At 38.6% G+C, this 18,122-nt stretch overlaps 1 protein-coding gene across 1 annotated transcript in view; it reads left to right on the top strand.

The window, feature by feature from the left end:
- stat4 (signal transducer and activator of transcription 4) overlaps positions 1-4,311 on the top strand; it is a 132,126-nt gene extending 127,815 nt beyond the window's left edge. Inside the window, exon 24 of the mRNA XM_015359317.2 lies at positions 1,354-4,311. Within this exon, the coding sequence (XP_015214803.1) occupies positions 1,354-1,368 (15 nt within the window). The 3' untranslated portion in view covers positions 1,369-4,311. The remainder of the gene's footprint in view (positions 1-1,353) is intronic.
- The last annotated feature ends 13,811 nt before the right edge of the window (positions 4,312-18,122 follow it).

Here is an 18,122-nt window from a genome sequence, read left to right as displayed (position 1 = left end):
TTGATATTATATACTTGATTATTTTCTGTTTTAATTTTTAATTTATTTAGTAAAAATTCTGGATTATTTTCCACTTTGACTTAATAGAGTACTTTGTGTTGATGAGTGGAACAAATTCTCAGTTAAATGCATCGTGGTTCCATGCTGTAAAAATAAAATATGAAAAAGTCCAAGGGGGGTGAATACTTTTATAGGCGTTGTATAGTGCCTTGCAATAGTTATCAGGCGTTCTTAGAACAAATGCAAAATAGTTTCTCAGTATATTTTTCAAATGAACTTTTATTCAAAACTGTAATGATCAAAACCTTTTATAAGTGAAGAAAGATGAATGTTGGCAAACATTCAAAGAATATTATAAAAACTGTAATTTATTGATTGCATTTTAAGTGTTAAGCACCCTGGGGTAAGTATTTAATGAAAATACATCTGACAACTTGTCTCTAGCAGCTTTACGCATGGTGTAATTTTTTATCTTTATTCCTAGCAGTTTCCCCAGTTCTGACAAGTTTGTTGGGCATGATTGATAGAATGCATTCTTCAAGTCTCATCATAAGTTATCTATTCCAGTCATGACTTTGAGTGGACCACTCAAGGACATTAATGCTGTCAAACCACTCCTCAGTTGCTTTGGGCTTGTGCTTATAGTTACTATTCTGTTGCAATGTTAATTTCCAACCCAGGTTTGATAAAAGCAATTTTTCTTCTAGGATTCGCCTATATTGTGAACCATATATTTACTCTCAATCCTGACATGTTTCCCGGTCCCTGCTGATAAGAAGTATTTCCCTTAACATAATCCTGCTAATGTCATGTTTGACAGTTGGGATGGTGTTGACCAGATAAGGTGCTGTATTTAGCTTGAGACAGAAGTGTACACATTTTAACATTTAGATCACAAGTTTATTTTTTTGTCTCATCATAAATCATTCTGCCACATTGTGTAGCCAGCTTTGTGTAGGGATTGATACATTTTGCTTATCAATACTGACTCCAATCACAGTCATAGACCTATTTTGCAAATCGTTATTTTGTGTTCATAGTGACATCCCTAACCAGATTCCTGCTTGTCAGGCTATTCAGTGTGGAAGGGTTGATTGATTTCCGCTAGTGTCTGGGTGGTATGAAGTACATTTCACTTGTTGAAGATCAGTGACTAACTTATTCCTATCTTTGAGCTACTTTATTCTTGACTCGTGTAAAAAGTTATTTTTCTCTAGTTTGTCATATCATAATGTGGTCAGCCTAAACCTCTTCAAATTCTAAAGCAAGTAACAGGTACAGTATAACTTCATGTTTCTAACACAACCTCCTGGACGCTCTTAATAGTGAACATCCTCTATTTTTTTATTGCAGATGAGCTCGCCATAATCCTCATGGTAATATGAATACTCACAATATCAGAAGATGTATAGATGTATCCTTTGGCAAGCTCCATACTATTTCTACAATTCTGGTAAAAAAGTACTGACTTTTTCACTAAAAACTCTAAATTCTCAGATCTTAAAGGACTGCATATATAGAAATAAATAGGTTACAAATTTAATATTCAGTTATGCTAGAACTAGAAATATTTGTTTGTGGTTGAATACAGAATTGTGATGGTAACTTTACCGCGATTTTTTTTCTGTGCTATAAACAATATAGGCTATCAATAAAAAAGCATCATACTATTCACAGTAATCTAACAATTTAACATAGTTTTTTTCTCCAAATCAAAAAACATTATCCATTTTATATACTGCCCCCAAAAGAAATTGTGCATGTGGCAATTTGGATTTTTATAAGATGGTATGGTATAAGAGATAAGATGTACAATAAAACGAGTACATGTAATTACAATCCCTAATAGTGCAAATATTAATAATGAGTAAATGTACTTTTTGAATTAAAATCAAAGAATGTTAACTTGTATAATGCACTAGTAAGGCCTCATTTAGAACACTATGTACAGTTTTAGACTGTACAACCCAATGATTGTCTTCAGAATGAACCATGCAACTAGCTATCAAATGAATGTACAATTCCTGGTGAATGTTATTTCTAATGTTTGCCAGCTCCCTGGTCAAGTCCAGAAGTGTCTGTGATGGGTTCATTAGGCAGCGAAGACACAACTTTGTTTCATCCCATATATGTTATGATTGGAGATTGGAGACAAAACTGACAAATCTGTGGCTTATGCAAAAACTTTTAAATGATTTGCAGTGTGGGAGTGATCACTTTTTTTTTAGTAGTACAAGACCATGACCTGCATGAAGCAATAATAAGTGCACTAAGAATATTGTCTTTGTATTGTACTGCTGTTAAGTTTCCATTAAGTCATTTCTGAGTGGATGATGTGCCTTGACAACTACAGAACTGTAATCATGCCTGTCCCCTTCCACAACCACGACAGAGTAATTGGTACAGTACACGTAAATTGCTTTTCTGTGTTTTTTAAGTGATTTGTAAAAGCTTATTAGGACATTTCAGCTTGAGTCACACTCAGTGCTTGACTACATACATGGTTTTATACAGATGTAGCCATTCAGAATGCGCATGAAATCCCTGTAACATGTTATTGGGGCTGTACTTTACTGCGGCATGTGATTCGCTGGCCAAAGTTCATCGACAGGTGGCACTTTTGGTGGTGCATTAGATGTTAGTGAAATGATTGCTTCATTTAATCTCTGTACTGTGCAAGTTTAAGTGCTCAATATGGAATATTAATATGGAATTTTACAACTAAAGGGAAATTTTGGTAGCTGAGCATAAAAATAACTGTCTCTGAATGTCATAAATGATATTAATTTATAAATATATTATACACACTGTATATGGCTGGTACTGGTAGCTTAAATAAAAAGTACACAGCAGTATTCCACTTTTTTCATAAATATTTTATGCATCAAAGTCTTTAACCTGGTTAGTTAATGTGGTTATTTTGGAAAAGTTTCAACATGCTTGTTCTCACTATATTACGTTTATATACTTTAGAAAAAGCTATAATGTTTTAACCTTCTCTATGAGTAATTGCTGTCATTTTGCAGTAACAAACATGTATATTTTAGAATCTGCTTGATAGGGAATATAATAGGTATTTGTGTAACTAAAGAAATTAATAATAATATTAATTTAAGGATCTAAATATATTTATATAGCTAGTAGTATTACCGTATTCCACGTTACAGTGTGTTGGAGCATGCACCCTGCAAAGTGATGCAGTATCTGGCACACATTCTGAATGGCTGGACCTGTAATTTTGGCATCACTGTGTACAGGACAAATGATTAATGTTTCTTATTAAATATTATTACATATGTTCCAAAGAGAAAATGGGTATACATTTTACATATGTCGTTCAATAATTTATGACGTGTAATATTTAAACTCATACAAAGTATGAATCACCAATATTATGTGATGTGTTAATAAATCTGCCATGCAGTTTCATTTTTGGGGTAGTATATAACTGTATTAATACAATACAGTACAATACAACTGTACCAATCAATAAGCAAAATCTTTAGAGTATACTAAACAGGCTTTAAAATGATTTCTGACCTCCTTTAATCCTGTTATATATTAAATTCATGCCAAATTCAAAATGTAAAGGAAATCTGACAAATTGTCTGTTACTGACCCTTCCATTTTTTGATGTGTATGACGTATTAAATATTATTGGTTAAGTTTACCTTTTTCATTGTGTCACTTATTGAATGGATTTTACTTATTTTTTATGGTCTTTGTTTAGCTTTAAGCAGACATTTACATGTATTTACACACTGTAACAGCACTGTAGTTTTGTTTTATATGGAAGAACTAGTAAATATTACAGCCTACAAAAATATATTTTAGCAATGTCAAAAAAAGGCTTTTAGCACTTGTTACATTCAATAATTTAGCGAAATATTTTAGGTATTTCTATAGGGTCCCAAGACTTACAGTAAATGGAAACACGGATGTAAGAAATGTAATAAATATGTTGTGATAAAACTGCTAGTAACCTGATTTAACCATTGAGATTAAGACATTGTATTCTTGTCTAATTAATACTTTTGAAGAATGTATTCTAAGTAAATAAATACTGTCAACAGATAATAATGTCACTCTCTCTTTAAAACTGATGAAGGAAATCAGATCACTAGATCACAATGCTTCATCTTTTTGATTTTTAATATTGTTTTCCTTTTTAATTTTATGTTTTATGTAAGAATGATAATGAAAGTTAGAATTCTTAATATCTATTTCAATCACGCTGTATTTTTAATGGAAATCTATTTGTACCAGCTTGTTTGATTGTAATGATTTTAAATAAAATGTTCTCTCAGTGAACAGTTTGTCTTTCAAAGAATTATTTGATTAAAAGAAAAGATAAATCATGTGCCTTTTCTGCTTTTGTAGCATATGGTATGTATTTATATCACCTGGGAACCATTCATTATTCATTCATTTTCTCATATTTCTCATATTATTAATGTTTTTATAATCACTGATAGACAAAAGATATTTGTGCTCAACTTTTCCTGTCTCCATTTTTATTAAATACATAAATACAGTAAAACAACAAAATGATCTGAAAGTAATTAGTAATTATTAATACATTAGCTTTAAATTAAAGGTCTACAGGATCATGTCAACTGCACACCAATAATAAAATACAAAAAAATCAAGCCCCCCGGGAAAGAAAAAAGAAAGTCATAATTGTTGTAACAGAAAATTAAGTTTTGGATCCCGAGATGAAGTTAAACAGATGAGTTTTATTGCATGCAAGGAACACTAAAACCGAAGTCTTGTTCCCACAAGGAACAACAAAACCGAAGTATTGTTCAAAGTGCCGGTACAAAACTTCCAGTTTATATAGCCCTCTTCTGCCACTTCTGACGTAGCTCAATACTATGGTAATAACTTTTCTGAGGTTTTTAAACTTTTTTTTAAATTATATTTAAAAATGTTATCTTCAACAAATAGGGAGGTAGCAGAATGTGCATGGTTTAGGAACACTGGCAATCTTGTGAGCACACAACTAAGTGTCGCAGAATTCCAACTATATCTCGCAATTGTGACTTTATATCTCAGAATTCCGACTTTGTATCTTGCAATTACAACTTTTTATCTCACATTTGCGACTTCGAAATAGCCCACATTTCATTGTCTGTCCTTTAGTTATTGTTACGGATTTGGGTTCTAGGGCTTGTGCCCTCGCCGTTCCCACCCTAATTCGTGCCTCACTGCATTTGCTCGAACCCAGGTCTTTGCTTTGGTTTGATCAGGGGTGGTACTTGGTCCGAAAAGTCTGAGAACCACTGCAATAGACTATTGTTAGGTGACTGAAATTTACCTTTTGGATTTTAGATAAAGTTTGTGTCAGTCGTTGTCAAAAGGTATTTAGACTGAACCCTGTGCATAGCCGGAGAGTTGAATAGTAAAATTAGGTATCCAAATTGCTAGGCGAAGGGAAGTCAGGGGGCCATAAGCAAAGAGTCTATAACTGAGGAAGGAACAAATAGTACGTCTCTAGTAGAAGCTCTTCTCGAGCAGTCCTCAATAGCGCGGGAGGGGAAGTTGTGAAGAGAGGATTTAAATAGGAAAGGTGTGTGGGCTTAATTAAGGCGTGAGTGCTCGCTGCGCGTGGGAATGAGTGCGATTTGTGACAGTACCCCCTCCCTTCAGGGGCGGGTTCTGACGCTGTACAGCAATGGACGTCCTGGATGAGAGTTGTCTAGGATGTGCCTTCCAAGAATGCAGGATCTCTCTTCAGGTCCGTATCCCAGCCAGTCAACTAGGTATTGTCGCGATCCCCTGAATGAGCAGGAGTCCAAAATCTTATTAACAGTAAAGTAGAACCTCCAATGGAACCGTGGAGGGGGCAGGCGGGGTTGTGGTTTGGATAGTGAGCATCTGTGAGAAGGTTTGAGAAGGGAGATGTGGAACGTGGGATGGATGTGGAGTACAGCAGGGAGGGCAAGACGGTAGGAGACTGGGGTTACCTAGAAAACCACCCAGAAAGGACCAACGAAGCAGGGACCTAGTTTGTAAGACGGCTGTTGCAGGAGGACGTTCTGGGTTGACAGCCAGATGAACTGCCCTTTTCTAAGCCTAGGAAAAGGGTCTTCTATGGCGGTCTGTTGTTGATTTATAACCGCGAGCAGTCTTCAGGAGGGTAAGCCAGGCCTTCTACCAGAGCTTCTGAATGGAGATGTACTGTTGAACCAAAGGAGTATCAGACTCAGGGTGTGGCTAGGAATGAGTGAGGGTTGATATCCTAAGGAGCATTGGAATGGGGACATGCCGGTAGAAGAGGAGTAGAGGGAGATGTGGGTATATTCAGCCCAGGGAAGTAAAGAAGCCCAATTATTCTGAGAAGGCGATACGTAGGCCCGTAGGTAGGTCAGTAGGTCCTGATTAATCCTCTTGGTTTGCCTGTTGGCTTCTGGGTGATAACCCGAATTGAGAGAGACTGATGTTCCAAGGGCTTTGCAGAAGGCTTTCCAAAAAAAATACTCAAACTGTGGACCCCTATCCGAGACCATATCCTTAGGAATACCATGGAGTCGGAAAACACAACAGGTGAAGATGTCAGCCATCTCCCGGGCAGATGGTAAGGCGAGGAGCATTTTTAGAGAACCTGTCCACTACCAGCATAACAACAGAGTTAACCTGGCTCTTGGGAAGGTCTGCGAGGAAGTCTACTGATATGTGTGACCAAGGTCTCTAGGGTACCGGGAGGTGTTGGACTAGACCTGCCCTATGTTGGCGGGGAGACTTGGTCCTGGTACAGGTGGGACAGGCCTTAATGTACTCAAAGACATCAGTCTTGATAATGTCATCAGAAATGTCTGGAGATAAAGTCCAAAGTACATGCATGCCCTGCAAAGAGGAAGTCATGTCCCCATTGAAGAACACTTTTGAACCTTGCTATACAGCACGTGATTTTAGGGAGCCTGGGTCTTCTGGGTAAAAGATACCTCAGTTAGAAATGTCTTTCCTGCTTAGGGTGCATTTTTATGGGCAGAGATATAGGCTCCCATTTATTTTGTGGCATCCGGGGTGCAGAGAGAGAGATTTAACTGCAGGTTGCATTGTATTGTAACGCAACGGGGGCTCAGGCGGGTGCCCTTGCTGCATCTGGTTGGCCCCATCCCGACTGGGGGCTCGAACCCGGGACTTCCACGTCTCTCTGCAGCGACCTAGCCCCGTGAGCTTAAGAGAGATCTCTCTACAGCCCAGTAGCTGTGGTCCTGCTATCACAGGGAAGGGCGGTGACGTCACCCGCTCTGGTACGCCGGCTATTACACACAGTGCTTGTCGGCCGTAAGCGTTACACTCTTCCCCGCTTAAATCGCCGTCCCCGGCGAAGGGCTATCCCACCCCGCTCTGACACCAATGTAACGCAACGGGGGCTCAGGCAGGCGCCCTTGCCGCATCTGGTCGGCCCCATCCCGACTGGAGACTCGAACCCGGGACTTCCGTGTCTCTCTGCAGCGACCTAGCCCCGTGAGCTAAAGAGAGATCTCTCCACAGCCCAGTAGCTGTGGTCCTGCTATCACAGGGAAGGGCGGTGACATCACCCGCTCTGGTACGCCGGCTCTTACACACAGTGCTTGTCGGCCGTAAGCGTTACACTCTCCCCCGCTTAAATCGCCATCCCCGGCGAAGGGCTATCCCACCCCGCTTCTGACACCAATGCAACGCAACGGGGGCTCAGGCGGGCGCCCTTGCCGCATCTGTTCGGCCCCTGCACCATCCGGGGCTCGAACCCGGGACTTTCACGTCTCTCTGCAGCGACCTAGCCCCGTGAGCTAAAGAGAGATCTCTACACAGCCCAGTAGCTGTAGTCCTGCTATCACAGGGAAGGGCGGTGACATCACCTGCTCCGGTACGCCGGCTCTTAAACAGTGCCTGTCGGCCGTAAGCGTTACAGTATTTAGTTTGAAGGCAGATCAGCTCTTATATGGCCTCTGTAGGCATTATGAGTTTAATGCTTTGTAGCAGTTTGGGGTTTTCTGGGTGACCAGAATGTTAGGCCTTTGAAACACCTTGTTTGTGAATACTGTACATAGAGTAACTTGTGTGTTGTATGTTTTATTGTGTGTATTGAAGTTTGTGTTTGTGATCATTAATGCATATTTGTTTAACCACGTCTGCTTGGATTATTACTCTTCTCACCAAAGCTGTGCCAGAGAACAAAGAATTCATGTGTCTGTAATTCTTACCAACTGCTCGGGTATATTGTTGGAAATCACTTACAAGTTGGGGGTTATAAATAATTATTTCACTTACTGACTAAACCGCTTGGTCAAATCCTGATTTTCACCATTTTTGGAACCCCAAATTTGTAACACTATAATAAAACACAATACAAAAGTCTAGAAACAGGCCAAAGTCCAGAAGCAGATATGTAGTCCGGGGAGATTAAACAAAATATGAGGCACAGAGAAAAACAAGGACTGGCCTAAACATGTAAAGGAATTAAGACAAGGAGGAAAAAAAAACAAGAACAGGAAGAAAACTCAGGAGAGTCAAAATCTAGAGTTCAAAGCAGAGGTAAACAACACTGAGCACCTCAAGGCCTGAGAACAGAGTTTATATTGGCCTGAGGAGGGGAGGCTTGCAGCCCCTAGGTACCCTAGGTGATTAAGGATTTGCTACAGGCGACTGCTTGGTCTGTGCCTCTGCTGTGCAGCTAGACCAGCAACCAGAGTGTGGGGCTCCCTCTGGCAGCGAGATGATGGAAATGTAACTAAGGTCTAAGATACAAATCCGGTGAAAGAGAGAACTGAACATCTTATGCAGCTCAACAACTGTATTAAAAATAGGAACCATAATAATAAAAAGGAAAAAATGTTATATTATAGGTAAAAATAATTCAAATAATGTTTTACAATAGTAAAAAATGTAAAAGTAGTAGTAGTTCATCAGATAAAAGGGATTGCTGTTATTTAAAAATACAAATGTAAAATAGAAGTAGGTGAGAAAAACAATGGAAAGTTAAAAGTATTCTAGGAGTGTAATAGGTATAAAGATATAGTTTACTTGAACAATGACATCCCAACATAGACAATTAGAACAGGGTCATCACCTTTCCTTTCTAAGAGCCTGCAAACTATTTGGAAGATATTAGCAACCTTGATTCCAAGGAGTCAACTTATTGTTGCTGATGCAGTGTCTCTGCAGAATATCTCACATGCAGCATTCCTGAGTCTCCAACAGACTTGATGTAACCCTCTTCCTTTTCCTCTTTGTTGGTGTTTGTGAGGTCATCAGCTACTACACTTTAAGAACCCACAGCTATAGGTATTTAGTGTTTTGATGCATTACAGCTTTGAGCAGTGCTACTTAATGGGTTTGTTGTACTACTCTGACAAATGCTGCATGTATGCCTGAGCTACAGAGGTGCAGCCATTTATGAAAAACAAGTTGTGAGCAGCCACAGAGCCTGCAACATTGCTGGTCCATGAATGCCACAGAGGTATTAATATACAACTGGAAAGAGGGAATGTAAAGTACCAGAAGAGAAGTAGGGTTTGCCAGTCCAATCCTGACTCTCTGACAGTACAGTGTGCCGAAGACATAGGCTGGCCAGAATGTGTGATACTTTTGAAGGAGAGAAAAATAGTGAGTTGTTGAAATGCTGCAAAGTGTGAAAAAGTGAGACAAAACAGAAACAGTGAAGAGCGCAGGGAAAATGTAACAGAATGATTATGAAGTCAGTGCATGAAAATATGAGTTTACTGTATGTACAGAGCTTGGCCTGTAATGAGCCCAACCAGTGGGATGAGGCTAGCTTCTGTAACAGTGTTGTGTTAATAAGGAATATGTACATACTTAAATTTGGGTTTTGCCAGTTCCTCCATCATGGTCTTAGTTCCTGAAAGTCTTATTCCAAGTCATTCGTTCACTCATTCAATAATGAAGACCATTTTTCTGATGGATGTTTTATCCATGAAAGCTTAAAAATAAATGAACAATATTAATGTGTATGGTTTCCTCATCGGGGGAAACAATCAGAATATCATTGACACTGAATGATCACAGAGGTCAGTTGAGGTAGTTCATGTAAGTGCTATCTCAGAGCCATGTGATAGACAGTTCTGTATAGTTAAAGTAATTCCTTGTAAATGCTGCAGGGCATCAAAGTTAACATATTTTGTTTCCAAAAGTACAACTCGCTGCCCCCCCCTCCCACTCCAGTCACCTCCCGCCATCTTGCCATATACTGTACACCAATGAAATGAGACAAGCATGACTGTTGTGCTCCTGTATCCCATAACAGAGAAGCAGATACCCCATTAGTAGTACTATACATTTTAATTTTAAATCATTTTGCTCAATGGACTGGGACAGACTTAGGGAGGCTACAAGGGAGCTCTCTTGTTTAACAGATCTTTCAAAGACCGTTTATCCTCCTCAGCCAAATCTCTTAGCTGAGAAATTAATTTTTCTGTCCTTCCCTGACAGCTGAGCCACTGCTTTCTTCATCCGGCATGCGCTCTAAAATTACTTGTTTTTTTCACAATAATTGCACACCGGAGATCTCCCCTGGTCACCCTGTCTATTTAGGTTCTGAGATTTATCCACTTTCTGTGGTATCCACCCCATTTGAAATGCGCACACCTAAGCGTACATATTTCTCTCAATCTGTCGGCAGAGTTAGCCAGTTCAGCAAATGTCACAGTAGTGTTAACCAGGTCACAATTCTGAATCTACAGCATTTTAGCGATATCTGGTTTCAAGCCATTTAAATAAATCTACTTAATTACCAATGAGGAATCACCCCTTTAATTGAAACTTAGCAGTACAAAGCACAAATGCTAACCACTGTGGGACTGTACTGTCCTCATATATTTCAACTCTTCTTTCAACTAATTTTATACAAATCCAAAAACTATATTTATCTTACTCATTTAGGTCTACCTGTACTGTACTGGTATTTGTACTTATACATTTATGACACTCATATATTTTCGCTCTTATATTTTCGATATTTTCTCTTAAGTTGCTTTTTGGATTGGCTTTAGTCAAGTCTCTTTAGTAAAGTCTCTAGCTAGTCCAGCTGGCTAAACACACCCGCACCATCATTTACTGTACCAAAACTCACAGTTAAGCACTGAGGTCTTTCACACACACGCCAGCACACAAATTCATAAAACACGCATACTCATCTAGAATATTTATTTTCGTACTACACCCTTAAGTTATTAGATTATGTGTTATGCTATATGTCATAATCATTTAATTATAATTTTTGTTTTTGCGTAAATGCGCTATATTTTGTTTCACCTTTACATGTATCTCTTTTAACAGTGTAACTTTTCATAAACACAACATCACTTATTCCAATATCCGTCTATTTATCCTTAAACCACTGCTCATACACTTTCCAACAGCCCTGCTCAGACCAAACACCATCTGACCGTCCGTATTTCTTTTTCAGCTTTTCCTCACATACCCTAAGCTTTTTCCTTTCAGACACCCCATCTGAAACTTCCACTACTCTCTCCCCACACACCAGCTCATCCTGCTGGGTTTACCACAAACGTGTACCAACTAATCCTGTTGGTCTTACCGCTACCACCCAATTACTACACCGGCGTCTTCCCCGGGCCAGGGTATAACCTGCCTTCTGAATCCTCTTACTCACCCATGGCAGTCCTCGCTGAGCATGGGAAAGCTTCATAGCTCTTCAGCGGTCAAGAGACTTTGGGACTTTTTAAAAAAATAGGAGCCCTTGCCTCTTAAATGCGCGCTACACCGTCTCTCCCACCGATGGGGCTTCCCCGCACTGCTGAAGGACCAAACTCGCAGCGCCAAATTCTTGTAACAGAAGGGGTCTTGCTCCGGGATGAGAGTGAAAACAGATAGGCTTTATTCTATGCATACAAGGAACACCTCAATAGTAGGGATGTTCAGAGAATACAAAGCAAGAAGTTACCTTTATACAGCTCGGTAATGTCAAGATTTCTATAGTTATAAAGAATTTGACAGGGTGTATGGTTAATGTCATGTTCAGAACAATCAGCTATTAAGAGAAATTTTAGAGGTCATGGTGCCTTCCCTCCCTTACAGCCTTGAGATAAGCTAAACTTTCAGAAAATTCCACAGGATTAACAAGGAGTTTCACCAAAAAGAAAGATATTGCCATGCTTTTTATCTAATACAAATGGCTAGGTATAAAACACCGTGTTAAATTTAATTCTGGAAACTTGTATTCAGTTATTCAAATCAACTATGGTTTTGATCCAAATGGTGATTATTTTTTATATATAATTTCATTAAAACTTAAATGATTATATACATTTATTGTTAATATTAATGAAATATTTAACATTTAACATACTTTTGTAGCAATAAGGCCTATTACTGCCTATCGAATTAAGCTGGCAAAAACTGAGTTTGTATTTGTATTTAACAAGAGACTAAGGTGCACATACTTTGCAGGGCACAATTATCAAGGACCTAATAACGATGTTAACTTTAAGAGTTTATTCATTACAAGCCTTTAGCTATCAGTCAGAGACGTGCTGCCCACTGATAAGATAATGTTCTATCAGAAATATGGTGTAAAAAGTATGAGAAAGCAAGGTTCACAAACTTTATGAAAAAGTGGCTGGTCTTGCAGTAAAAGCAACTCAGGCCGATTCAGCCATTTCAGACCCAAAGTGGAGTAAACTAAGCTGCAGTCCACATCAACAGGACCATGAAAGGCATATAAGTCATTATAGGAAACCAGGGAACCGAGGGATATTGGGCAAACTAAAGCTTAGGAGTAACAAAGGAAACTCCAGTACCACTCGCCTACCTAGGATCACACAGGTCATTAAACACATAAGTAGCAAACAAGCTCACTCGTCAACTCATGGATGCATGAACTCATTTAGCTCCAAGAAGTTGCCCCCCCCCAAACAGCACAAACAATGAAACCCACCTCATTCGCTAGTGCTCCATTTGTGCCATTGCCGTTTGATGCGGATTACCAAGGCACTAATGTCTGTGTCTTCAGAGATCGACCCTCACACAGTCATATGTAATCTACACCATGGATTGACAAGCAATACACAAATAAAAGGACTGTGACTTAATCATTTATGTTTGCATGTAAGAGCACTGTAAATACAAAGTCATGGATAATAACTAATTTTTAAGACCTTAGATATACAGATCCAGACATTCAAAATGCACGATGTCACAATTAACAATGGAATGTTCTTTTTACAATTGTTAAAAGAGGCGATACACAACGTGTCTTCACTAAAACTCAGTTTACAGAGAACTTCCGCAAGAGCCTTACAACATTATCCAATAATACTCATCTTGTGCCTAATTTTTAGTTTAGCATGAGTTGCGCGATAAGCACATTGTTTAAAGGAGATGACATTACCCGCATCTATATTACTGTACAACACTTGTTTTAGTCGGAGTGTCTGTTAATAATACAGAGCGCCTTGCAATACATATACTGTAACTACTTCAGTTGGGTGGCTGCGTCAGCATGCGTAGTCTGCAAAGGAACGAGTAATAGGTTCATTCCATGCTGAAAAGAGACGAGAGGAAACACAACATTTTGGCTGTGAAGCCTTCTTCAGGTGTGAGGGTCTTCAGCTTAAAATGAAATGCTTGGAGTTTTAATGTAGGGCGCTCTCAACGAGTTAAATTTTGATGCAGGACAAATAAAGTTATTTTCCACAAGCTATACTGTAGTGGCAGTACAGTAGCAGTTTGAAATTTTTCGTTGTTACTAATAAATCACTTAGCTTCGAACATGTTGTGATATTTAGAAATATAAAAAATGTCAATAATGTTTCCATAATTTTTGCTATTTTAGTTTTTCAAAGAAATTTTTATTTGTTTAAAAAAAATGCATGGTGACAGCGGGGTTCAAACCCCTGACCTCCAGCATGCAAGGCACAAGCCTAAGACGTTACACTCCGTGGAAATGAGCTAAACTGATACAGATATTTACAAAGACAGTGTACAACTGTGATAATTTGAGCTATATGAATATAATTACATAGTTATTCATTTCTTTAGAAACGCGATTCCATATTATATTCAGTATTAATCAAATTCTAAAAAGTATGCATTTTTTTACTGAGATAACGAGCGCAAGTATTCATAGAAAAGGTTAAAACATTATTACGTTTTATGAAGTACATAAACTTAATATAGTCAGATGGAGGATGTAAAAACTTTTAAAAATTAACCACAGTATGAAACCGAATGAAAGACTTTGATGCTTAAAATGTTTAGGAAGAAAGGGGAATACGGGTGTGTATTTTTTATTTAAACTACCAATACCAGCCATATACAGTTTACATAATATGTTTATGTTCCTAAATTAATATAGTTTATGACCTTCAGGCGCGTTATGCTCCTCTTCTTTTTATGCTCAGCTATTAAAATTTCCCTTTAGTTATAAAATTCCATATTAATATTCAACATTAAGTGGGTTAAAACATGCACAGGGAAAAGATTAAATGATTAAATCGTTTCACTAACTACCGATGTACCACGAGTGCCCCTGTCGGTCATTATGGCCAGCCAATCACGTACTGTGGTACAATGCGTTGAACTGTAGATAATTTTGCACAGTACAGGGTTGTACCGTGCATTTTGAATGGCTGCATCTGTATGTGTGGTTATTTTATCTGAAATTAATAATATTTTCCAATATTTCCATAGTCTGCATGTATGAGACAGTAGAGTTTCCAATGTTGTTTTGTAGTTATGTTATGAGCTATCTGGGTCAACTTAGTGCATAGTGCCCCTCTAAAAAATCCTGGTTCTTTTTCACATTTATTTTTTTTGCATAAAAAAATATATAAAACAATGGTCTTGTGATACAGAAAGTTGCTAATCCTAACCTTTTTAAATACTCAATCAAAAGACAGGTCAAATCTTTAAACAGCTCTTGATTTGCATATTAATTTAAAAATGTCACAATGAGAAAAAACAAAGCTTATTTTGCATCATAAGCTCAGCTGGATAAGACACCTTACTAGTCCTGGCAGAGGCCTAGTCCACAGGTCCTTGGAATATAAGTCTAATGTAGCCTTAAGTCTTTAGATTTTTAAAAAAGGACAAAGCTTCAAAGTATTCAGATGTGCTAATTAAAGCCTCTTTGTAAGAACATGCAGTTGGTTGCTAATGGTCACTTCTGAGTAGGTTATGATATTGGTGACAAATATAAATTTTCCTTTTCACACAAATGCACAGAAGATACTGGTATTAAATGCAAAATCAACCGTTGGCCTCTACCCGGCAAACAGAGAAACAAAATTGCAGACATTGTTATCTTCACACCAGTAATAGAGTGCTTGAACTTACCAGACGGGGTTACTGACAGCCAGAGTCATTGTACATGCTCATGTTATCACCTGAAAAAGAAGGCACTATATCTCAGGAATGAAAGCAGCTGGGAAGTTACTTTCAATGGCACAAACTGGCACAAACACAGCACTAACAAATGAGACCTGTTTGGTTTTCCTACAACATTGTAGGGGGGGTGAGTGTCACACCCCCAAAAAGGAAGGTGCTATATCTTGAGAATGAAATCAGCTGAGAATCTACTTTCAGTGGCACAAACCAACAGAAATGCAGCACAAATTAATGAGACTGGTTTGGTTTCCCTACGATGTTGAAGGAGGCTGTCATGACTCAGCAAAAACAAGGCGTTATATCTCGTAAATGAAAGCAGTACAAACACTACTTTGAACGGCAAATACTGGCACAAACGCAGCACTAACAATGAGGTGGGTTTAATATTTTTTGTTGTTTGTAGGGGAGGCAACTTCACAGAGCTCATTCCCTTTGGAATTGCAGGGCACGTCCCTGTGCGTCACCAAACCGGGACCCCCCTTTGTCAGTCCATCTGGTTGGGTGGGAGGAACACAGGAGGGCGAGGTATGTAAATTGCAGCTTGGAGCTTCAGACACTGACTCTACCCCTGTGTTCAAGAGGCTTGCCTTTAAACATTCTCTAGGCATTTTAATACAGAAAGGTGAAGCAATTTGCTTATATATGAATGTCACCATTAAAAACCTGTAATATATCAGTTACTAATTACATGCAAGACACTTCCTGAATCACACACAGGGTGTGGTTAAAGTTTAAATTTGGCAAAATGATGAAGAAAAATCCCATTTATATTTCCAAATTTAAAAAAGAACCACTGCTTGTTGGACAGGATTTGCTGAATAGTCTGGCACCAACTGGCAGTGCAACTCTCATTGACAGTCCTGAAAAATCAGACACTAGCGAGGAATTCATTGAAAACCTGTCTGGAAATCATGCTTTAGTGAATATCTTGCAGCAGTCCCAAGACCAGTGAGTGGTCCCTTCTCCTCACAAGCCAATATTGATCAATGAAACCATTTCAGCTTACAGTGAGTGGGCTATAAGTGAGTGTCAGTTAGTCCACTACCCTTTAGCAGTACCTCAGCTGTCTCCCTCAGCCCACTAGATGCAAAAGTGCTATTGAGATCTGGTGTGGATGAATACTGTAAACGCATGTTACAGACACATGTAAACCCAGGTGACAGTTCCCTGCATGATGACCTAGATAATCTTCTGTTAGGTCAAACTGTTCCTCAGATCTGCCAGGTAGTAAATAAGGGTGACCTGACTGAGTAGTGACTCTTGAACTCACTCCTCCAGGTTCAGAAAAGCTTCCTAGCCCCTGGTTGCAGCACCACAGCTCCAGGCACTCAGCCAGGAGTCAATCACAGACACACTGGATTCTCTACCAGAACAACAAATTATGAGTATGTGTGACAATACTTTCCCACTCTGGCCAGTACTGAAACCTAATGGGTTGACAGTTGAGCATCAACAGTTGAACAAGCAGGTGCCAGAGTCACACTGGGCACTAATCTGTCCAGATTAAAAGCTCACTAAAGAACTTCAGATTGTTCTACCATTGAGAATTATAAGTGTATTCTGATGGAAACAGAGGAGGTTAACAACCCTCACTAAGAACAGGTGAAAAACAATTTCCTAGTTAGTACACTACCATTAGCTGCCACTGTATTTCATGATCAACATGATAATGTTACCAGAAGATCAAGATCAAACTACTGATCTGCAGGTTCCAGAGGGAACTCCAGCTCACAATGGTGATCCAGTTTTGTAACATCTGAAATCAGAAAAACACCCTACAAAAAGTTTAATTCTTGATACCCTTAAGTAGTATATAGTTTAATTGTATAGCATCCAAGAAACTGTGAATCCAGAAGGTATGCCTTTAATAAGGTATGACTCAGAACCATCCTCCTCGAGACCAGACATTGCAAATCTGATATGTCAACCGGAGGAGGACATATGATGCAGTAACAATGACCAGTGTGGTACAGTGACTGCTCAATGGATCAGATAAACACCCTACAAAATGGACCGGTGGGGTAGTCTGTGTGTTCAAGGTCATACATCAGGACCTTGCACTGTCTTAATAAAAATGTAGTATATTATTATGATATTCATTTTATTATTAGAATCTTTATCATCCCCAAGGTTTGAAAAGATGAGAAAACTTAATATATTATATATATATTATGTAGTTTATTATTAATACCACAGTCCCTTATTTAACTAAATTGTTTTATAATCTGACAAGTTACAGTAGAACAAATACATTCATGGACTTACTGTACATTCCTGAATGCCACCCTCATGTTTTACAATCTTTGGAAAAACACAAAAAAGTCTGTACATTTATTACACATTTGTTGGGTCAGCACCCAGAACTAAATGATTGCTGTGATAAGTTCCTGCTTTGTGCTTGGTTTTGCCACTGTTAAAATATAGTCTTTGAGGGAGAACCAAAGCATCTGTATTGGATTTAAATCAGGGGATTCTGCTGCTGCTTTCACTCAGTCTATTCCCTGTGCTTTAATTCTAAACATTGCTTCAGGACTCCAAGCACTGATCATTGTCCTGAATGAAAGCGTGTCTGGATCCATAGTGCTACCTGTTGTATGGTACAGCATGTTACTTTACTATGACTTGGGGAATCAATTTACGATCCATAATTCCTTCAAAAATGAAAAGCTGTCCTGAACCTCTTTTCAATATACCCCCTACATGTGGACCTGCAATGGATGTTTGGGCTATAGCTCCTTGACATATCTACCACTTTTTATGGAACAACA

The sequence above is a fragment of the Lepisosteus oculatus genome, chromosome 12 (genome assembly GCF_040954835.1).
Source record: "Lepisosteus oculatus isolate fLepOcu1 chromosome 12, fLepOcu1.hap2, whole genome shotgun sequence".
Classification (NCBI taxonomy): Eukaryota; Metazoa; Chordata; class Actinopteri; order Semionotiformes; family Lepisosteidae; genus Lepisosteus; species Lepisosteus oculatus.
This window is presented reverse-complemented; position numbering and strand designations above follow the sequence as displayed.